Source organism: Triturus cristatus, chromosome 10 (assembly GCF_964204655.1).
Source record: "Triturus cristatus chromosome 10, aTriCri1.1, whole genome shotgun sequence".
In the NCBI taxonomy this organism is placed as follows: domain Eukaryota; kingdom Metazoa; phylum Chordata; class Amphibia; order Caudata; family Salamandridae; genus Triturus; species Triturus cristatus.
This window is the reverse complement of record NC_140593.1, coordinates 125,165,574-125,189,766: the sequence shown is the minus strand read 5'-3', so window position 1 is coordinate 125,189,766 and position 24,193 is coordinate 125,165,574. Positions and strand designations below refer to the sequence as shown.

Below are 24,193 nucleotides of genomic sequence, written 5' to 3'. Positions count from 1 at the left end.
TTTTAGTACAAGCAGTACTATTCCATAATTTTTCTGACTTTCCTGCTATTTTTTATTTTAGTCAGAAATGCCAGCCTTGTTTAATAAGTCTCCTTGTCGGAAGAAAATGGCAATATCCGACCCACACACTGTCTGTATTGTGTGCTTACCATCCTCACACAGACCTAACAAGTGCTGCCACTGCCAGCAGTTCTCCAGAAGGTCCTGGAACGCCATCCTTCTAAAGAATCCTCCTCTCTGAGCATAAGAAAAAATGGGAAAAAAGACGACATCGGTCCGATTCGCCGTCGACAGGGGAAAAGATTGGTGACGAGGATACCCTAATGCTCACCTTCGGCTTCTAAGTCATCGACAGGAAGACCTTTATCGCATTCGACGCCGAAAGACCAATCTTGTCGAAGCGGATGACACCAGGCATGGCAAGTAAGTCTAGACCTGCTTCAGCTACTCCCCGACCGACGTCATCTCTTCCTCGTCAACGGTCTAGGTCCGCTACACCTACGATGGCTGAGCGCAGATGCTCCACGTCAAAGACACACCACCAACATGGGCAGTCACCGTCGAGGCTGACACTGAGGACACCTCAAGGGTCGAAGACCCCACCGACGTCGAAGACTCCGACGTCGGCAAGTTTTGCTCAATGCTCGGCTGCACTGTCACAGACGGCAGGGCGAGTTCGATCGTCGCCGAGGACGTCACAAAGATCAACGTCGAGACCTCTGTCCTTCCACATGTCTCCACCAGCTAAGAGGCAGAGAATGACTCGATCACTAGTACCTAAATCAAGAGATCCTTCGACATCGAGGGAAATTCAAGATTTAGAGCCTCAGGATCCAACGTCTAAACAGTCTACGTTGAGGAGTGCTTCATCCTCCCCGGGCCTGAAAATTGTTCAAATTACGTAGGAAGGTTCCCCGGCTAGAGAGCACCATACACCTCCGATCAACCTATCTTCAGATGGCTGAGAAGTGTGGCAGTTGTAGCGGCTTTCCTGCAAAAGGAAAAGATTCCTGTTAGCGCTGTGAAGCCCTCGGGCAGCCATGCGCTCTACAAATTCATTAAATAGAAATTTTCGTCTATCCTTATCTAGACGACTGGCTGCTCAAGAGTGCCTCTGTCTTCTGCAAGCACATCGGCTATGCTGCATTCAAGTTTTAAATCAGTTGGGTCTGTGTGTCAACTACAAGAAGTTTTTTCTCAATCCAACTCATAGAATCCACTACTTGGGTGCGACTCCAGGCCCTGCAAACGCAAGCTCATGTCCTTTGGAGGAGAGACTATCCTCAATTCTCCACAAATGTCGCACTCTCCTCCGCACACTCCATCCCATGGCCAGACAGGTATCCTCTCTGCTGGGCTTGATGGCGTCTTGCATATTCATTGTCCCCAATGCCAGGATACAGATGAGACCGTTACAACAGGCATTAGAGGGTCAGTGGTCTCAAGTCTCCAACCGCTGGTAGGATACCATAACTCTTCCACATGCAGTCAGTCTTACTAAGTTGGTGGATGCAGAGTCCTAATTTGTTGAAAGGAGTCCCGTTCCACCAGGGACTCCCCAGACAAACACTCGTCACAGATGCATCCCTCCAAGGCTGAGGAGCTCACATGGGACCTCTTCAGATTCAAGGGATGTAGTCAGAAAAGGAGAAAACCTGCCACATCAACATGTTGGAAGTAAGAGCTGTACATCTGGTGCTCAAAGCGTTCTTTCCCTCCATAAAGTCATGCTCCCTGTTGGCTCAGATGGACAATACCACAACTATGTACTACCTGAACAAACCGGGAGGGACCAGATCCAGACTCCTATCTCTGGAGGCTCAAGTGATTTGGAAATGGCTACTGGCGAGGAACCGGTCCATGTCAGCAATTCAGCTCCCAGGTGCCATCAACATGCACCTGGACGGTCTAAGCCGCAACTTTGTCGAAGCACACAACTGGGTGGTAAAAGACTAGGTTACCCACTACATTTTCCGGAGATGGGGTTACCCAGACATCGATCTATTTGCGGATGTAGCAAACGCAAAATGCCACGCCTTTGCATTTAGGTACCTTTAACCAGGTTCCAGAGGGAATGCACTTTTTATCGATTGATCAGAGAAATTACTCTACGCTTTTCCACCAGTCCCTCCAATGCCACTGGTGATCAACAAACTCTACAGATCCAGGACCGAGATGATCCTGATCGCGCCAGAGTGGCTTCGCCAGTGGCGGTATCTGGACCTTCTACGTCTTTACAAGATTCCACACAGGAGATTGCCATGCCAGCCCGATCTGTTAACCAAATTCGGAGGGGAGGTCTTTCATCCGAACCTCCCATTACTGATATTGACAGCATGGATCCTGAGTTCCTCCAATAAGGTCATCTAGGCCTCCCACAGGACTGTATGCAGGTTTTGAAGGAAGCGGGAAGTCCTTCTGCAAGGAAATCATACCCTTTCAAATGGAAGTGTTTCGATCTGCGGTGTACAGCCAAGGGACATAATCCCATTCTTGGCCAAGAACAGGTTATTCTCTCATACCTTTTGTACTTGGCTAAAGCAGGTTTTCTTCTATTAAAGTACATCTGGCGGCAATTACAGCTTAATGAAGACACCTACTCTGGCTACTTTCTTTCAAATGCCAGTTGTTAAAGACTTCCTGGAAGGGCTAAGAAGGGTCTATCCACCAATTCGATCACCGTCACCTCCTTAGGAACTTGATGTAATCCTTTCTAAATTAATGGGTACCCCGTTTTGAACCCATTAACAAAGTCTCTCCGCAGCACCTATCTTGGAAGACAGCCTTCCTGATGGCAATTATCTCTGCACGCAGGGTGAGCCAGATTCATGACCTATGTTCTACAGAGCCTTATCTTGTTTTCCATGCTAAAAGAGTGGTTCTAAGAACACACCTGGGTTTCCTACCTAAGGTGATCTCTGATTTTCATATCAACTAGTCAATTGCTCTACCAACGTTCTTTCCAAATCCGACCACTGAGAGGGTGTTACATTCACTTGATCTAAAAAGGATTCTACCTTGATAGAACTAAGGGCATAAGAAAGTCAGACCGTCTTTGTGAACTATGGGCCAATGCGCACTGTTTTTCCTTCCTCTAAACTGTCCATTGCTAGATGAATAGTAGCTTGTATTCCCTTATCTTATCAGTAAGCTAACAAGTAGCTACCTGGTAGGCCAAAGGCTCACTCCACGAGTGGTAAAGCCGCCACTACGGCCCTTCTCAGGAATGTACAGATTCAAGATATATGTCAAGCGGCTACATGGCGTTCAGTTGATACCTTTGCCCGCCATTACTGCCTAGATTCTGATACCCAGGTGGATGCCTGGTTTGGGCAAGCTTCCTTGAAGAATTTGTTTGGTTAAAATGTTGATCAGAGTGTATCTGCTATACTGGTGTTCGTCCGCTGGATTCTGGGGATGTTCTTGCTACGCTATTCAGTGCTTATGACAATTGATGAGTATCCCCTGGAAGAGAAGGATAAGTTACTTACCGGTAATCCTAGTACTCGTCCAGGGGTATACTCATCAGAGTCATAAGCAATCCTCCCTTCTAACCAGACAAATACAATGTTTATAACAGCACTCTATTTGCTGATGAGCACTATATAATGTAATACACCTAATCTGACCTAACTGTCACCTGCGGGCATGATGGGAGCCTGGAGGTCCTGGCGGTCTTAAAGGCATGGCACCAGTTATTATGCGTTTTCTATATGCAGCCTTCTGGGCTAATCTCCCTGCCATTACCTTGCCTTTTCCCCCTAATAATAAAGGCTGTGTTCAAACAAGTTAAAAGTATATTTCTGTATGTCATGGAAATGTTGCAATATACGTTTTATTTTAAATGAAAAATTACAATGCAATATTGGCCTAGTTTGGTATTTAGGCTGCATATATATGTGTGTTTTTATATGCTATATATATATATATATATATATATATATATATATATATATATATATATATATATATATATATATGTATGTTTCACAGGAGTAGTACTTTTGGTTAAACTTACACACACACACCCCACACACACACATACCCACACACCCCACCCACACATACCCACAAACCCCACCCACACATACCCACACCCCACCCACACACACATACCCACACACCCCACCCACACACATACCCACACAGCCCACCCCCACACACACATACCCACACACATACCCACACACACATACCCCCCACACACGCACACCCACACATGCACACCCCCCCAAACCCCCCACACACACCCCACACACACATCCCCACATCCCCCCCCCACACACACACACATCCCCACACACACACACATCCACACACACACACACATCCACACACACATCCACACACACACACGCACAAACACACTCCCCCCCCCCCCTCTCCCCCCCCTCCTCCTCGCTCTCCCTTTGATGAGTATACCCCTGGAAGAGAACTAGGATTACAGGTAAGTAACGTATCCTTTATTGTTACCCAACTCAGTGGTAATTTTATACTCACCTGGTGTGGTTCTTTCTTGTTTGAAAAGCTTACTGACTAATGTCAGTGGTAAATGCACCTGCTTTACACCCTCCTGAACAAGGCTTAGCTGCTCTCCACAGCAACTCCTTGAGAGCTCTGGTTTTCAGGGACCTAAACACTACCACTAAGTGTTTCCTGGACTCTGTGCATAGTGCCTCACCATAGGTAGACGCAAAATATTGAGCCAGACTTCTTCACCCTCCAGGTTTCACTTTCATAGCATCTAAAAATCAACATTATTTTTTCTAAGTCTAAGGTGATAATACTTGATGCAAAGTCTTTTATGTCTCAAATTTAAGGTGTTAAGATTCAACCTGTGGCAGGCAATACTTCAGCTAATGTATACATGAACATAAAGGGAGGAAGCTCGTCTAAACTCTTTGCAAAGAGCCTTCCAGGTTATGGTCTTAGGAGGTAGACAAACTATCAGCAGTCCCATCTAGTTAAAGATTCAGAATCTGGTGTTGTATTGCCTGAACAGGCATCAGTCAATCACAAGTGGGAAGTGCATCCAGAAGTGATGACACCTCTCTTCTGCAGACTAGCTGCCTATCACAGACCTGTTGGTGACAAAGACCAACAGAAAGTGCCACAAAGATTGCTTTATTGCATGCTTTGAAAACGAGATCAGTAGGGGCTTGTCTTTTCATTGGACATTTTAACTCCACTATGCTTTTCTGCCATTGCCTCTAATAGCAAAAAGTTTTCCCAAAAATAATACATCACGGGGCTAATGTGATTAAGACCCCAGTTTGGATAAGGCTGATGTAGTGCCATGACCTTCTGTTTAAGCTTTAAGCCACCACTACACCTCCTGTACCAGCACGAAGGTCTCTTGCTCCAACACTCTGACTCCTAGTTGAGCTTTCTGGCTTGGGCCTTGAAAGGGTAACACTTAAAGTTCCTATTATCTTACTCAAGAGGTGTTGACAGTTTATGTAGTAGGTGCTCTTCCATGAAAGCTGTTTATGCCAATAGTCGATTGTTTTGTCTGTTGGAGTTTTGCAAGTCCTCCAGATCGTGGTGGATCTTGCTGAAGAAAGTGTTCATGTTTGGATAGCTAAAGGGTATATAGCAGCCATGTTGGCATGCACTTTTGTGTTGGTACAAGGCTCTTTATTCGTATTACAAAATGTGGTGAGGTTTAGTCTCAAGGGACTAGCAACATAAATCCACGGCATTTTGTGATACCACTGTGGGATTGAATCAGTGCATGTCTTTTTCACCCAATTAAACTGCACAATACTTTTGGAATAAAAGTTTATCCTCTTTGGCGCCATGGGAAGTTTTGCACTGATTCGTCAAGCGAAGGCAAAGAAAAAGAGAGTTTGGGGGGATGGGAGGGCAAAATGTTGAGTTCCCATTTTAATTCTTGTTGGAAAGGGTACTTTACCATACAGAAAAACAGCTGAACAGAATTGCGTCACATTTGGCTGAAATGTAAAACTTTACTCAATGACTCCTATGCCTTGTAGCTCTCATTGGTCTATGTAACATTTTCTGTACGTTGATTTACACACTTGTATGGTTTATTGTCAATGTGTGTGATGTAAAGAGCGCTAGCATCCTTCATTTCTTGCACTGAGTCGAATCTGCAGGAGTGCGTATCAAAACAGGCTGCTTCAGTACCGTTCTTCCCCTATGAATACGGTGCTTTCCTCCAAGCTCTTAAATGATCCTTCCTCCTTCTATTTTTATGATGGTCATTGCTTCCTCATACCTGCCAACTCACGCTGTATTGGCTCCCATCACCCAGTCTCCCGGTGAGGAGCTGATATCACACTGTGGAAGGGAAAACGAGCTGAAACTCACTATAAAACGTGTTTTTGCAGTTTGTTTTAGGTGGCTTTGAACTGCCGAAGTCCATTAAGGGATGTGAAAACACCGTAGGACATCTGCACCAGACTCGGCAAGCTTTTCTTTTTGTAGGAGGGGTTTGGGGCAGGGTGCAGTTCAAAAGTGCCTTGTAGGTACTACTTAGCACAAGGCTCTGCTCCTTCAAGGCCCGCCCCTTCTTCACAGTGAGATTGTTATTCAGGTTGGCAGGTATGCTTCCTTCTGTTTTTATCTGTCTCGATCTTTGCTTCTGTGGGAGAGTGGAAAAACTCACGCGAAACTGACATCACCAAAACTCATGCTCCTTGTATCCTTATTGAGTCTGCCGCCTGGAGAAATTGTTAATATAAGCACTCTACTGGAGCGACTGTAACTATCAGAACGGTGTGAGGGAGAGATGTGATGTAACGGTCAGAGATGCCGACTTTGTAACTTTGTAACCGGTTTGAGTATCGGCGTTGGCTCAACGACCTGTGATTATGGGCAAACTACTTAATATGCCTGTGCCTAAAAAAAAAAATGTGGTCTTTTGTAATGTAACTGGTGCTCGTGTAAAGCGCTCCAATAACTTTGGGTTGAGTTTGCGCTATATAAAACTGCAACAAAAAAAAAAAGGCTAGTGGAGGTAAGTAGCTTGGTCTTTGAGTAACAGTCAGTGCCTCATTCTAACATCCCCTTCTATAAGATTTCTGAACTTGGAAGTAATGACCTGCTGTATATTATTATAGTAGATGGTTCTAATGCAATATGACAAGCTGTTAGTTTCTAAATGGATTAGCAACAGTTTTTAAGTGCATATAAAAAAGTTATACCTGACTGCAATAGATTCCTCTCCTTTTCAGTTGAAGTATTTACCAATTACTACCGAGAGTTTTCACCTGGCGTGCATTATGACTCCCACGTGCTGGATGAGCTGCTAATTTCCTTGCTAAAGCATTTTATGTTGCCGGATGTGTTTCACATATTGAACATCGGTGTAAATGTGAAAATATTGGTGAGTAAAATTCAAAGACAAATTTGAATATGTCGATTGATTACTGCAGGTAATGACTGTTTCTAAATCTGGTTTAATATGCTTCCTATGGAGTGTTTGCATCTCTGGCTGTGAGTTATTATAGTGCATCTTTTAAATTGGATGCCAAGACTGAATGCTCCTGGAAGCAGGGCATGGTATATATTTTAAATTATTCTTATGGTGTCTGCAGTGCTCTTTGGACCAATTTGAAGATTAGTTCATAGGCTTGAAAGGTAAACCTTTCTGGGAGTCATTATGTGACTGTAGCAGGCATAAAAAAAGGAGCCACTCAAGGAATTGCACAAGGTGGTTGGTGTTGTGTGCGACAGGCTTAGAATATTAGAATGGCAAGGACTTTTTTGTTACTGCCACACGGTTTATAATGTTAGATGTGAGTGAGCTGTGTCTTAGACCCTGGTGGGTCTAAATGGCATTTGGTGGGATTTGGCATAGAAAGTTGAGTTTTTGCCATTCAGTAGATAGGTCTATTAACCACTAGTGCCGTTCTAAAGTGTTTTACCAAAAGGAATTGGTAGCTGCTTTGAGCCTATTAGTATAGTTTGTAGGTTTACCATATTTGTCCTGATCATGAAACGAACTAATTGTTTTCTTTTTTTTATATCATTTTTATTAGCACTTTTTGTTAATTAACATCCTTCAATACAAGTTTTGGACCATGTGCATAATTACTTGTTCATTGTAACTGTTCCGCATACAGAGGAGAAAGCAGGAGTTCAAAAGACAGAAACATCAAAATTCGTTTGGCTTCCATGGACTGTACTTAATCTTTCCATCCTAAATATGCTTGTTTCATATAAACCATAAACATGCTCCTGGTATAATAATGGACTAGGTGTGGAATGCTAATATAGTTTATCTAGTCTTTTCTATTTATGACAAATGTATTCAGCCAATAACAACTGATCTTTCCTGGGGTTAAAACTCACTTCCTGAGTTGTCTATTTTATTTTTGTATATTTACACTATCTCTAAGTACAGCAAGCTCCTTAAAACATATTGGGATTGAAGATGGTTGGTGGTGGACCCATTGACTACTGTGGGAGGGGGTCTCCAATAGTGTTCTCAATTTCTCCTGATCCTTTAGTTTCCCAAGCCCACATTACTTCGGTCCATGGTTCAGCTATGAGTTTACGCCGTTTGGTCATTTTGTCCTCTCGAGTCAGCGCTCTTTCCTTGGGCTCTGGCCCAAGTCGAAACATCGTTCTCCAAGACAGATACTCTGGGGCCACAGTCGCTCGCCAACTACGGGCAATTTGCCTAGAAGCAAGGCTAGATCAATGAACCTGTGCCCAATTGTTTTAGCTTTAGGTCTTGGGAATAGTCCTAATAGACAAACTTCAGTTCAGCTTATCAAGGTGCACACTAAGACTCCGTTGAGGATCTCTATAATCTTTTGCCAGTATGCTTGTATTACCGTACAACTCCAGATCATGTGTATAAAATTTGCATCTAATTTCTCACATCTTGGGCATTTCTGATCCTCGACCCCCAACATGAGGTTAAGCCTGTGTGGTGTGAGGTAAATCATAAGGAGTATATTGAATTGTAGAAGTTTAAAATTGGCTTTCCCGGAGATCTTAGGGCTCCCTAAGGTTTTCTGCCATTCCACGTAGGTCAGGGATCTACCAACCGGATCTTCCCATTTCTCTTGCAAGTGAATCAGAGACCGTTCCATCATTTCCATTATTGCTTCGTATAGCCATTTTACCAGGTGTCTGGCAGATCCTAGCGTTCCCATTGCCTGGGGGACTGGGTGTGTGCTGGGCTCATGTGTGTCCCTGCCCCAGTGTGGCCTAAGTTCCCCGGACATTGTGATAATTTAGAAACTGATCCGGCCCTATTTAATGATATTCCAGAAATTAAGGAGGGGGGGGGGGGGAGTAATTCTCCATCCTGGTAACAGTCCCAGACTGTGATCACTTCCACCTCCACCCATCCCATCAAATGACCTTGTGTGAAGGGGGAACCATCGCTTTTCCAAGGAAGCCTTACTATTGGTAGGTCAGGAGCATAGAGGGGCAACTCTGCTCCACGCTTTGTGCATCTATCCCAGCATATCAGGGCTACTTTTAACAGCACTCCCATATTTGTAATCTTTTATTTGGAGTTCAGCATCCTGGGCAGTAGGAGCCTGCGTGGGGGTTGGCTTGGTAACACCAATGTCTCAAACTCCCTCCCGTCCAACCACTGTGCTAACTACTGGAGTTGTGCCACCAGGTAGTATGCCTCAAAATCCGGAGCACCCAAACCCCCCCCATTGTTAAGGGTTGTCTTATGACCATGAGAGACACTCTATCCCGAGCACGGTCCCATATTAGATCCCACAGCAAGGCGTCCATGTCCCTGAACCATCTCTTGGGGATCCCCACAGGAAGAATGACAATGTAATAGAACAGTCTTGATAGTGTAACCATTTTGGAAAGCGCTATTCTGGCCATAACTGAAAGTTTGAGGGATCACCAGAAAGATACATTTGGTTTTAATGCACGAAGAGCCCTGCCCAGGTTCCCCTCAAATAGGTCCGTCTGGCTATGTAACACCTGAATATCCAGGTATTTGATGGAGCAGTGTGGGCGTTGCTGGGAAAATCTGGGTCTTCAGAGTGTTGACTTGTACTCCTCTAAGATGTGAAACGGTTTCCGTATACCCTGCTTTCTGTCCCTAATGTATAATAAAATGTCTTTTGCATATAATGAAATAATATGCACTGACCCATCCAACGTTATTCCATGGTTCCCTCCCTTACTTTTGAAGCGTTCCGCTAGAGTTTCATCACCAGAACAAAGACCAGCGACAACAGTGGACAGCTCTGTCTTGTCTCCACTAGATATGGAATAGGGTGAGGACACCACTCCGCCCGTGCGCACCCTTGCCGTGGTGTCCGAGTATAACAAACGAACCCATCGCACGCACTCATCTCCCATACCCATTATCCTCATCACCTGTAGCAGGAAATCCCACCGCAGCAAATCCAAGGCCTTTTATAGGTCGACCGCCACCACCACAGTGTCTGGGTACTTCGTCAGACCTTTATGAAATAAGACCTGGTACAGTCTCCTCTGGTTGTTAGAGGCCGACCTGTTGGGGATAAACCTATTTTGATCTGTGTGAACCAGTCTCTGCATGTGTGGCGTAAGCCTGGTGGCCAACACCCTACTTAGGAGTTTAAAATTGAGATTCAGCATGGACAGCTATCGAAAGTCTGCCAAACCCGTCAAATCCAATTTATTTTTAGGCGGTGGAGCCTCCAGCTATCTAGTGGAAACTGAGAGGTGGCCCACCTGCAGTGCTGCAGCGTACATTTTCTCCAGATGGAGGGTTGGAAGCACTACATAAGTATAATAGAATTCCGCCAGGAGACCTTCTGGCCCTCGTGTCTTCCCTCTGGCCATTTCCTTAATTACTGTACTAATTTCCTGTGCAGTGATCGCCGTCTTCAGGATTTCCCGTGCTGCCTGGTCCACGCCTTGTAATCCCAGGCCCTCCAGGTTAGCCACCATATTGGTCTCCTGAACCTCCCCTGGTCTACCATATAGTTTAACATAATAGTCTCTGAAGGTTTCATTGATAATTTTGGGAGAGAAGATTGTTAACCCCTCTGATGTTGGTATGCTGGGAATTGGGGAGATCCTGCTCTCATGTCGGATAACCATGCTAGCATTTTTCCAGCCTCCCCCCAGACCGCCACCTCTGCATGCTTTCTCTCCTGATATGTGCTGGAATCTAGGAGCCTCAACCGTTCCCAAGTTTAATTTTATTTACTTTTTACGTCTGACAGTCGTTTATCCTCTTCATCTTTCCTGGTGGCCCTATCCAGCGTCTGTATCTCCTGTCTAGCGCCCACCGCTTGGCCCATGCATTGCCCCCTCGCCATCACCTTAAACGCGTCCCACACTATCTAGGCGGTGCTTGCATGCCTCGGTTTCGTTCAAAATAAATCGAGATGGCGGTGGAAAACTGCTGTCTGAAACAGTCGTCTTCAAGTAAGTTGGGGTCTAGTCTCAATAATGGGATAAGGGCTCTCTGGAGTTGCTGTGAATTTCAATAGGAGAGGACTGTGGTCAGAAATGGAATGCCCTAAATAATCTGCCCCCGCCAGAGTAGATGCTACTTGCCTAGAACAGAGAAACATGTATAATCTAGTGTGCAGGCTATAAAATGGCGAATAAAAGGAGTATTCTCTCTCTGTTTTTTGTTTTGTAGCCTCCAAATATCTAACAGGTCCCACCTAGACATTCATTCCCAGAGGCCCTTAGCCGTCATCGCTGCAGTTGTACCCCTCAAAGGGGGTGTGGATCTATCTCTGTCCAGGTCAACCACACAAGTATAATCTCCCCCCAGGATCAGATCGCCTGCTATTTACGACAATGGTTTAGAAAGCTGTAGTAGGAACTGAGTCTGATCCTGATTTGGGGCGTATATGCTCCCCAGTGTTATTTCTCTCACTTTCAGTCTCCCCTTCACTAATACAAATCGACCGTCTGTATTAATAATTCTGGGTGTTGCGTGGAAGGGGATGCTGAGCTTGAACCATATAAAGGTCCCCCTAGCATATGCCGAAAAGGTTGTCACAAACAACTGACCTCGCCATCTGTGCTTCAGTCTGGCAGCTTCTTCCATCGTCGGGTGTGTTTCCTGAAGCATTGCTATCTGAGCACCTCCTAGTGTAATATAATTTAGGATACTATAGCGTTTGGAGGAAGAGCCCATGCCCCAAATGTTCCAGGATATCAGCTGAAACTGCTCTACTCTGCTTGGGGAGTTAGCCATATTCTACATTAAATGACACCTCGCAACAACAAACCTCAACCTGAATCATGTGTGACGGACCCCAGAGTAGCAAACAACAATCCCAACACTACAACTCCCAACCCCAACAGCGGACCTTCAACGGCCAGCTGCCCAAACCTGCAATCAAACAGTTCAGTTAGAACGCTGTCTTCAGCTCCTCAGGCGGTAAACTCTGGTGCGGTGGAGTGTGAAATTCAAAGAGCCTTGGAAGGGTGTTGTTTCCCTCCCAGTACCACTGTTTGTGGGGGAGGCCGACCAGTGATCACCCCGTGTTTTTCGGTAAGTCTGATTCATTTCCTGTGTTGTCTTCCGAGTCGGTTGAGTAAGCTAGTTGGTCAGAGGATGAACCTATTTGTTTGTCCGACTTTTGAGGCGACATCAGCAATGTCATAGCTTGCAGAGCAGGTTTTTTTGTCCTGTTGAGTCTGAGAGGTTGTGGGCTTCTGGAGTGCACTCGCTTTCTTGGGGTGACATTGTCAGTTCCTTGCTACTTGTTTAGTCCCTCGGGCCCTGTTGTGGTCTGGGCAGGGGTGTACCTTTTTTATACGCCTCCAGCCAAGACCATTTCTCCTCTGGTGTGTTGCAGAAATGCGTGTTGTCACCCAGGATAATGCTGAGCTTCGCCGGGAAGATCAGAGTACTGCAAGCTGGCTTGTCGGAGGGCCTTCTTGGCCTCGATTTAAAGATGCTTGCTGTGCCTGTACTTGGGCTGTGAAGTCCGGGAACATCAAGACTTTGCTGTTGCCCAGGATGTAAGGCCCCTGGGCGCGTGCCTGTCGTAGGATCGAATCCCTATAATGTAAGACTTTAGCCACCACAAGTCTTGAAAGCCTCCCCAGAGCAGGCGCACGCCCAGTGACTCGGTGTGCCCTCTCTAGGGCGAAGAACTTTGAGAGGGAGACAGGGGGCCTTTCTTTTCTCAGCCATTTTTCTAGGAACATTAACATGTCCGTGCCCTCTTTACCCTCTGGGATGCCCACTATCCTGATGTTATTTCTTCTTTTCCGCCCTTTGGCTTCTTGAGCCCGTCGTTTCAGCTCAGTCACTCGTGTGGTGTGGTCATCTAGGCGCGAAGCCACTTGTTGGTGTTCCGGGTGAAGTTCGGCAACTGGTTTCAGCTTCTTTGACCCTGTTGTACAGCCTACGGTGTCTAGCCTCACTGACACTGCCCCTATATCTTGTTGTAGCGCCTCCTTAGTGTCTGCTATTGCCACAAGTACTTTGTCTAGGTGGAGGTGCAGTGAGGTTTCTGTTTTCACAGGTTCCCCGCCATCATTTTTGGCAGGCAGTGGGGAGGGTTCGCGTGTGTTAGGTTGGGTGTTCCCTGCCTTGCTCTTTGGTTTCGGCATCTTGACACCCGTTATCAAGAGTGAGGTGTAGGAAGAAAGTCAAGTTTCTCACTAGTCCCATCTTTCTAAATCCTCATCGGTCAGAAAATCTCTAGTCTAATAGCACAAGTTTTGCCGGTGATTCAGTGGTCTCCAGTCAATGAGGTGCCGAGTGGCATGGATCCGCGTTATCCTGTGTGTATCTCTCCCTTCACGTCAATAGCCTTTTCTTCCTTGCTGCTAGGCCTGCTCTCAGGGGTGCCCACTCCCCCTCGCCTGATTCCAGGTCCTTTCCATCTTCCCTACACCAGACTTGGCATTTTACAGGGCTCCGGGGTTGAAGGATGGCTTATGCTGCCGGTTGGGCCCAGTCCTTCCCTCAGTCTGGTCCAGTGATCATCGGTCAGGCCTTACTGCACAACACTAAGGCCTCTACTTCGCACCCTGGCCTTTCCCCTGTCTCGTTTGTGCCACTGGCCTCCTGTTGGTCTCTTAGTTTCCTATTCCCACAGCGTCTGTTTTCTCCTTGCCACCACCGTTCCCTAGGAGCCTCTCCCTCCTTCTCATGGGGGGGGGGGGGGTTAGTTCTGATTCACAAGGCTGCTATCTTCCCCCTGGGTCGTGCGTCTATTTTGCTGCCGCCGGACTCACCCAGGGCCTCCTAGGGTTTGAGGATCCGATCTTCGCCTCTCGGCGGCCCTCTGCTTTTGCCGCAGTTGCCCGGCCTCTGCAGATCGTGCTCTGGTCTGTCGGTGTTTGGGGGCTGAGCTCTTTGCTTCGTACTGATTACGATACTGTGCTTCGGGCTGGACCCACTCAGGTGGGGCCTCCTAGGACTCGAGGATCCAATCCTGGTCCCTCGGCCGCTCTCTGCCTTTGCTGCCGCCGCCCAGCCTCTCGGGTCCCACTGGGTCGGGCTCTTATCTGCCGAGTGTTCTGGGGCTGACCTCCTTGTTCTGGGCCGATTCTGGTACCGTGATTCGTGCCGGGGATACATTCCTCCCACCCCTTCCTTACTTGGCTGCTCTAACCACATAAGGGCCTTATGGACTGAGCACGTCTGTGCCTCTGTCCAGTGCTCCACTCCAGGTTCGCTGCAGTGTGGCCCGTTTCTGTGCAAGGCTGAATGGGGACTCCCGAGAGGTTTCTCTCCTTTGCCGGATCACCGGCTTCTTGAGCCTGCGGCTGGTTCTTTGTTCGCCTCTCTGGATCCCAGCAACTTCGGGAGCTCTCTTTTTCGCTTTTCCCGCTTCTGCGCCGCTCCTGCTTTATTTTAACCCCCTTGGGGGTGTTGCCTCCTTGCCCAGTAATGGAGGAATAAAGGATTTTTGCCTTACCGGGACGGAGCTTCGCACTTATGCGACTGCCATGTAGATGCTCCCGGCCTCGCACCCGGAGTAAGCATTATGATTGATGAGATTGCTTCAGCAATTCTTTCTTTGTCAATCTAATTGTCTTGAAGTCAAATTCCTCAAATGCTCTTTTCTATAATAAAAAATCTTACCTGACCCAATGTGTGCAGCAGTGTTGTCCATCCAAATTCAGAATTATATTTGTCTACCTCAAAGTATGTTGTGGACAAGATCAGCAGTAACCATACCAATTTTGACTAGCTGCCAACTCCAATAAAGTGGTTCTAAACCTGTGGTCCAAGGACCCCTCTGAGTCCACGACTGTTGCAAAATTAAATACTATTAATATTAATACATTAAATTTAAAGTATATGCCAATAAAGAAGCAACATTGTAAATGTTAAAACCTATCATATATTTGATTGTAAAGTAAACAAAATATTTGAGCATTTGTTTGATGTATACTTGTTTTTCTATTTTTTTTGTTTTTTTGTGAAGCTCAAATCATAGAAATTGTTTGTGCCAGTGGTGCCCAACTCTGGCTCTGTAGGGTCTCTGGATTCCAGTAATGTTTCAGTTGGGGTCCACAGACATGTAAAGGTTAAAAACCACTCTATAGATTCTTTGCCTTTCCTTAGACATAATTTATCAATTGGTAATAATGTCTCTTTAAGTTCTCTCTGATTGAGCTGGAAGCTATGGCCAAGGGTTTCCCCACAGTCAAATCTAGGTCTTCTTGAGAACCATGTTCCCACTGCATCAGCAACTTACGAGGTTCTGCTTTCACTCCTCTTTGTTATAAATCCTGTCTAGGTCTCTTGTCCCTAATTCCTGGATGCATGCCGTGATGTTTCCTCAGGAAACCCACTGCAGACCATAATATATTTTTTGATCTCCCTCCCTTGTGTTTGTCAAACTCTTTGAAAAATTATTTCACCCAGAACTTTTGACCTACCAAAAAAATTGCACACCCACCTTGATCCTTTTCAATTTGTTGTCCTTGCCTCTCTTAGCACATACAGCAACAGTACTTTTAGCTGCTACATATAACATCTGTCTAATTTAGGATCATGAAAATTCAAAACAACAGAGCACAGCACATAAAATAGTTCCAACTGACTAACTTAATCAGTTAAAAGTTTAATTCTAGAAATGAACAGTTAGAGCAACAAACAGTATAACACAGTCAATCAATCAATCAAAAGACCTTTATTCGAATTTCATAAAATCCATAAAAGTACACACATAAGAACAATTCATATCACAATATTTCAAAATACAATTTCATAATTATTAAAACCAATACAGCTGTCATTCAGGGGTTTTCCATCATTTTACGTACACGTGTTATAAGTCTCAAGAAAGTGCTGGTGCGAAAGATTAGTTCATCCGTGTCCAGGGAGAATAACATTAAACGAGACTCCCCCAAGGAAAGGGGTTTTTGTTTCCTAAAATAAGGTGTTAAAAACCAATTAATATATTTTAAATAAAATTTACAGACGAATAGGAAATGCAAGTCATTCTGTGTGCTAATACCATCACACGGGCAAGGATTATATTCTGTTGAGTGATGGTAACCCAAGGGAAAACCCAATAAAAATTTCACAGAACCTGCCCTTAGACGGAATAACAAGGACCTTTCCCAATTAGACATGGGAAGGGTAAGATAAAGTGAAAACAGTTGCTTACACAAATCGTTCTCCATATATGTAGCAATGGTAGGTTTGGAGGTTACCCTTTCCATTCTTTCTGTATCAAAAAGTGCATATAGTGCTTGTTTAACCTCTACCTTGTCTTTAGGTTCAATTCTGGATGGGTCGGAGAAAAGATCGCCTCTATTCACGGCACACAATGATTTTAGGACTCCAGCGAGCCATGGAATTAATAAGCCGTGATCACATTTGAGGCAGTCTTTAATTATGTCTTGTGTTAAAGTGGCTGAGTTGTTCCTCCAAATCCTCATCCAGAATAGAGCTGGTCTAGATCTAATAAAATCACAGACATAGGGGAGGTTTAGCTCTTTATGGCAAATAAATTCAGAGGATGAGATTGGGGTGCCCAATAATTTCCTGCAAAAACGACTCTCTTCGCGCTGAATACCGGGACTTTTTCCCGAACCCCAAACCTTGGCCCCATAAGTAGCAACGGGAATGCACTCTAATCTAAAAAAAATTTAAATGGCTCTAGTAGCAACTAATTTCTTTGGGCGAGAGAGGCTCAATATTGAATTGGTGGCTTTCGAGAACTTGCCCATGGCGTGGGCAGAGTTCCCACACCATGAGCCGTTCGCAGCGAAAACCAACCCTAAATATGTAAAAGAATTTACAGAATCTAATTTATCTGACCCTATATGTATAGTATTGAGCTTCCTTTTCCCAGGCCCACATGACATGATAAAAGATTTTTTTAAATATACACGCAGATCTAGGCCCTCCATGTGGTGGACAAAAGTTTCCACAAGCAAACGGAGGGCGTTTGGGGTACGGCCCATAAGGACCGCATCGTCTGCGTATAGTAAAACACAGTCTTTATCATAGGTGGATCATTTTTCAAAATGTTGACACGTAGATGAAGCAAACAGCTTCAAAATTGAGCATCATGGCGGCTCTGCTGCCTTGTTAGTACTAGGTCTCTTAGCGGCTGTCGATATGGTCTTTCATTCCACCTTACTGAGCAATCTTCAAAGTTATTGCATCTGCTTCCAAGCTTTAAATTGTTTGCGTAGATTTCTCTTCATGTACCTACCTCCGTACCAGTCTACTTCATCTAAGTTGACCGGTGGTATCCCTCCGAGGTCCTTTCTAAGCCCCATGTATTCTAACGTGTATATGGCCTTCCTAGCTGAGATTGTAAATTCTTATGGTTTTGGCATTGTCATATTCAGATAATTCTCAAATCATAGTCTCCATTTCCAGCATTCTGATGGACACTCAAGCTATATTTCACTCCTGCATGTCGGATATTTGCACTAAATTTCATGCATTTGCTTAAAACTAAACGGCCACAAGAAGGTGCTGCTTTTGTTTAACAGCTCAAGTAATATCTTGTTCTGTGTATAGTCATGATCTAGTGAATAGTCCCGCCCATGTGCGCGGACCCCGGAGCAATAAAAATAATCTCTTAAATTGTCAAGTCATCCAGACCTGCATCCACACTTAAGAGAGAATTTCAAAGACAAATAATGCAGCCTATATCCACAGGCTACACTGTCCAGTACTTCAACTAGAAAGAATTCCACCAGCAACCACCAACAGCACTGCCTGTCCAGCTTTTTCCATAGAGAAAGAAACCTGCCTCTTCCAGCAAAAGGCTCTGGAATGATAGAGAGGATGGAATGGACAGACAAGCCCCATAGGCTGCCATTATGTGGCTCTGAACAGGATACCGTGCCTTTAAGAAAACTTTCCAGAACTTTTCCAGTATCCCAGAATGCACAGCAGGTCCCTTTTACTTTCAGTTCTTTTTGAAGGCGTAGCACGCCAGACCTGTAGCATTCCTTATATTAACATTCATCTCTCCACCGGGGAGGAGGGCGGGCGCTTATGACTATAACCGAGATACCCCTACTACAGAACTGGAGTTACAGAAAAGAAACTACTCCTTCTGTAGTAGGGGATCTCTGTGTATAGTCCTAATCTAGTGAATAGAATGGCAAGCCCATCCCCACACAAAAACGGCGGTGGAGAAGATACAAAATAATACCATTACTGTGCGAACAAATTTCGCAGCGACGCCTGCCCAACCTGAGCATCTGCCCTGGCATCCGCGTCCAGACAGTAATGCGCAGCAAAGGTATAGACCGACTTCCAAGTGGCCGCCTTGCAGATTTCTGCAATCGGAACGTTACGCAGCAAAGCAGTCGTGGCAGCTTTGCCCCTGGTGGAATGAGCCTTAGGTTTACCCCCTAAGGTCTTATTAGCCTTTTGGTAACACAACTGTATACAGGACACAATCCACCGAGAGATGGACTGTTTGGAGGTAGCAAGACCGGTCCTGACTGATCCATAATTGATAAACAATTGGTCTGACCTACGAATATCTTTGGTTTTATCAAGATAAAACTTCAACACCCTCCTCACGTCCAGGGAATGCAGAGACCTTTCCGCTGGAGAAGAAGGATTCTGAAAAAACGTAGGTAAAGTTATGGTCTGGTTGACATGAAAATCAGATATAACCTTAGGAAGAAATTTAGGGGGAGTACGCATAACAACCTTAGCAGCATGAAATACAGTATAAGGTGCTCGGCAACACAGCGCCTGAAGTTCACTCACCCTGCGAGCCGATGTAATGGCCACTAGGAACGCCGCCTTCCAGGACAGGTGCTGCAACGAAGCCTTGTGAATAGGCGCAAAAGGCTCCTCATCAATCTGGACAGCACCACATTCAATTCCCAGGAAGGCGAGGGAAGTCTGACCGGAGGGAACACCTTCTTCAAGCCTTCCAAAAAATCCTTGACCACAGGGATCTGAAAGAAGGAAGTCTGTGAAGGACATTTCCTGTAAGCAGTCAAAGCAGCGAGATGAACCTTAATGGAGTGGAAATTAAGGCCAGACTGTGCCAAATGTAAAAGATATGGAAGGATGACATCTTCCTTACATGTTGTCGGGTCAAAGTTCTTGGATTTGCACCAGATGCAGAATCTCTTCCACTTGTAAGCATAGGAAGTCCTAGTGGAAGGACGTTTAGCCTCCTTCAGTATGCCCATACAATCTTCTGGTAGATTCAAATGGCCATATTGCACTATCTCAGGAGCCATGCCGCCAAACTCAAAGACGAGAGGTTGGGATGCACCATCCGCCCCCCGAACTAAGTGAGAAGGTCCGGCCTGCACGGCAGCCGCATGTGAGGAAGGAGAGACCGGTGAAGCAGATCCGTGAACCACCACTGCCTGGGCCATTCCGGGGCAATCAGGATCATCCGCGCCCTGGACTTGGACAGTTTGATGAGCACTGCCGGAATCAGGGGAATGGGTGGAAAAGCGTACAGAAAGCTGTTCGACCAGTCGATCCATAGCGCATTCCCCAGCGTCCCCTTCTGGTAGTACCTGGATGCGAAGTCTCGGCATTTGCTGTTTTCGGCGGTGGCGAACAGATCTACGTCTGGAGTCCCCCACCTTGCGAAGACTTCTCCTAGTACCTCGTCGTTTATGACCCATTCGTGGTTCTCCTGAAGCAGCCTGCTCAGCGCGTCCGCCTGAACATTCTGCACCCCCGGCAGATGCGTGGCCGTGATCATCAATCCACGGGCCAGAAGCCAGCGCCAGATCGCCTGCGCCTCCTGCGACAGAGTGTGCGATCGCGACCCCCCTTGCTTGTTGAGGTAATACATCGTGGTTGTATTGTCCGTCTGTATCAGCAACAAGGTGGTCTGGAAGGACGGATGAAAGGCCTTCAACGCCAGGTACACGGCTCTGAGTTCCAGGAAATTGATGTGGTACGTCGACTCCAACGGGGACCACTTTCCTTGTATCTGTAAGTCTCCGGAGTGTGCTCCCCAACCTTGGAGAGACGCATCCGTCACGATAGTCGTCTCGGGAATGTCCTGACTGATTTGGGCAATACTTCCGTACTAGCAGAATCTGTTAGAAACGTATGGATTATCCTTTTGAAGGATCTTTCTGTGTCCTCCCAGGTTAACTATATCTCTACCTCTTGTTTTGCGATTCTCAAAATACTGTGCAAAATGGTTTTCTATCTTCCTTTAACATTCAAACATAAAAGCAGGCTTTGGTCATGTTGCAGCTAGATTAGGGAAATGCTCTTTGCTTGGGCATTTTCCATCACGTAAATCACTCTTTCCAGTTGGGATAGAACATCACTGCTTGTCTTGTCTTAAAGCTTCCAGTTCACTTACTCATTTCTAAATATATTATCTGGCATTCATTGGCTCCAGATTCAGAAACATCTTTATTTAAGACCCTCTGCTTTGCATATATAGCTGTTCACAAATCTGGACCTTAACAAAAAGCTTAATTTTCATCTGCCTACCTGTAATCTGCTATCAGCCAGGGATCCGCCTGGCTAGTCAACTCAGTCGTTCCAGGATTGGTGGATGTTCCTTTTCTTTTGTGGCTGCAAAACATAGGAATAAACTACCCCTGGCTCTTCTCCAAACACCTGATTGGTCGGTTTTTAAAAAGCAACTGAAAACTTGACTAATAAGATATTTAATTTAGACAATGGTTCGGTCTCAAGAACCTGTGGGCGTTTTTTAATACCAGGACACCTCTGTTGGGTACAAACATTCATAACTTTCCATACTCGTGGAAGGTGGCACATAATTTTTTATATCAAAAGACGTTACATAATGAAACAACAAAATTCCTTTACGAGCTCACTTATAGTAATTCAATGTCAATAATAGTCTTAAGGTCACAGGTATTCTCTTAGTCCACTTTTAATCCGGAAACAACGGTTCTGGTTATGCAAAATCCAGTTCTTTCACAACCAATGTTAAATCCAAGTTCTTAATACAGCCAATGTTCCATATGACGCAATCCACGTGATCAGTGTAGATTCCTTTGACAATACAGCTTTATACAGCCGACACGTGTTTCGTCGTATGGTAATTCGTACCTCGACTTCTTCAGGGCTGTAATTTCGAATACACAATGTCATAACACTTGTTTAAAACAGATAGGGACAGAACTGTCACCAACCAAAGGAATAGTTTAGGTAGTTTGATATAAGGCAGATAGCCGTTTTAACCAAAAGTCAAACTTTAGACAATTGTTAGATAGTAGTGAATTTGTTAGAAAAAGTGTGACCCAAAAAGCAAGGGAAAGTGAACAGATCGTAAGGTGGACATTGCAGTTGCCATTGGTGAGGAAGCCTTCAGAAAATCGAAATCACAAAGATACAGGCAACCCTTGATCGTGCACGGCCAGAGCCGGAAAAAAAGTGGAATCAAAGGAGTGCTGGAGGTCAGTAATAACCTGTGGTGATATTGGTAACTGTATCCATGTATATTGTCCTTCAAAAGCGTCCTATATTGTCTTGTGAGACGTAATACTGGTAATACTGGTATCTGAAAGAAAACACGTAGTGATAGTTTCCCTACCTTAGAATTACCCTCAGGCGTCAGACTGGATCCGGAAAGTTTTCGCCAGCAGTACCCCTACGCGTCAAAAGGTGGCGTCGTGCAGCTCCGCGTTTGTCGTTGGCGTCGTGGTCGCCGAGATGACGTCACGGCAGCTACTTAGATGCCACCCTCGCGCGCTGACGTGAGTTCTTTATTTTTCTGCGCCAACAAGTGCAGATCTGGAGAGGGCGGTACCCCCAGTCATTTTTTGACTGAGGTTTTTGAAGCCTTTTGTGTCTGTTTATTTTTGAGTCGATCGACTCCTGGGGCCGTATGGATGCCCAGCTTCAAGTCTTGCGGGGACTGTCATCGCTTGATGTCGGTGAAGGACCTGCACCACGTGTGTCTCTACTGCCTGGGGCGCGGCCACGACCCCAAGTCGTTCCCCGACTGCCGGGCCATGGCGCCAAAGACTTTGCGGGAGCAATTCCCAAAAGTTGCTTGAAGTCTGGCAGTCGGCTCCGCGGAGGTCGAGGGACAGGTCGCGGAGCCACCACCATCGTTCGTCGGGATTGAAGTCTTCGCACTCGGGGTCAGGTAAGGCGAAGCATCACAAGAAGTCCAAGAAGCGCCATCCTTCTCCGGCTTCGCGATGCGGCTGCGAGTGCAGGTGGTGCCTACGCAGTCGCCGTCGACCTACCCGCCCTTCCCAGGTTTTTAGCGGACTCCGACCCAGCTGCAGGTATTTGTCAGACATGGCCTGCCTCTTTGGGCCATCGGGCACCGCGGGCCCGACTAGGGGTCCTCGCCCTTCACTGTCAGCAGCTCCGGCATCGCTGTCGGCCCCGGCGCCGCATGGCCCCCATGGATCCAGGCCTGGATCCCGGTCGATGCCGGTTGACCTTGTAACACCTCCACCAACGTCGACCTCACTGTCACCACCTCCGACATCGCCCGTGGCACCAGACAACGTCGTCCCAGGTTTTAGCCCCGATGTGGACGCAGATTCTGATGCCGATGGGACCCTTCTTTCCCTATGTCCATCCTCCGTATTTTCTGCCTGTACATCAGCCTTTGGAGGAAGGGGAGGGCTGGGAGGTGTATGAGGACCCTCTCGCAGTCCAGTGTGAGTATGACCTGGACTGGGCAGAGGAACTGGGGGATGCCAGTGGTCTTTACACCTCTCCTGACCTTGGCATGCTAATTCCTCCTACCGTGGCTACGGACAGGGGCGTAACACAGGCCCCCGCAGTGCGGGGGGGCCCGAGTTGCAGGGTGGCCCCAACAGTACAATACTCTGGCCCAAGAGCTCAGATTAGATTCGGAGTGGGGGCCCCTTCGTGTACGTGGCAGGGGGCCCCCTCAACTTTCGTTATGCCACTGTCTACGGAGGAGGGCACCAGTTACGCAGTGGTGTTGCGTAGGGTGGCTGAGGCTCTATACCTCCAACTCCCTACAGTGGCCGTCGGGACTAACCTGACAGAAGTGATTCAGCCGGCGTCTACCTCTGCAGAGCCACTACTACCCTTTAATGATGCACTTTCTGACATTCTTTTGGGCACCTGGTCCAGGTCCAACACATGGGATCCTGTGGATAGGAACGTGGCCTGACACCATCGCCCGGCCCCTGGCGACCCCCTTTTCCTCTCCCAACACCCAACCCCTGAGAGCTTGGTTGTCGAAGTTTCCACGTCCCAAAGCGTCTTCCCTACCGCACCCCGGATAGGGAATCCAAGAGACTGGAACAGCTTGGGAAGAAGATTTTTTCTTCCGCCAGTTCAGGGCTGCGGTCGGGGGACACCGCATGCCTCTTGGGCCGTTATTCCCACTCTGTGTGGGATACTGTGGCACAAGTGCTGCCTCAGTGGAGGCCTGGACAGTGCTCTCTCCGGCTATTGTTTTGGGAAGAGATGCAGCCAAGTTCACAATTGGGTGTGGCCTTGACACCGCCGATTCGCTGAGCAGAACGATTTCAACAACAGTGGTGCTCCGTTGCCACACCTGGCTGAGGACTACTGGCTTCTCTGGGGATGTCCAGAACACACTCATGGACATGCTCTTTGATGGTATTCGCCTTTTTGGCAACAGCCGGACAGTGCGTTGGAGCGTTTTAAGGACTCACGAGCTACGGCAAAGTCCTTCGCCCTTTCGGCCACTTGCCCTCATCCGCCTACTGCATTTCGCTCCTTTCGTGGGCACGGAATGGGCGCCCGACACGTTCGCTTCAGAGCCACAGGCCTGCGCAAAAACAGTCTCAGCGCGGCCGTGGACGTGGGACCCGCTGAGGTGGGTCAGGGGGCCAGCGGCGG

The 24,193-nt window shown here is 46.6% G+C and overlaps 1 protein-coding gene across 3 annotated transcripts in view; it reads left to right on the top strand.

The window, feature by feature from the left end:
• TOPAZ1 (testis and ovary specific TOPAZ 1) overlaps positions 1–24,193 on the top strand; it is a 1,878,688-nt gene that overhangs the window by 981,336 nt on the left and 873,159 nt on the right. For all 3 annotated transcript variants that reach the window (XM_085630596.1, XM_085630595.1, XM_085630594.1), the window contains exon 10: positions 7,200–7,351. In XM_085630596.1, the coding sequence (XP_085486722.1) occupies positions 7,200–7,351 (152 nt within the window). The remainder of the gene's footprint in view (positions 1–7,199; positions 7,352–24,193) is intronic.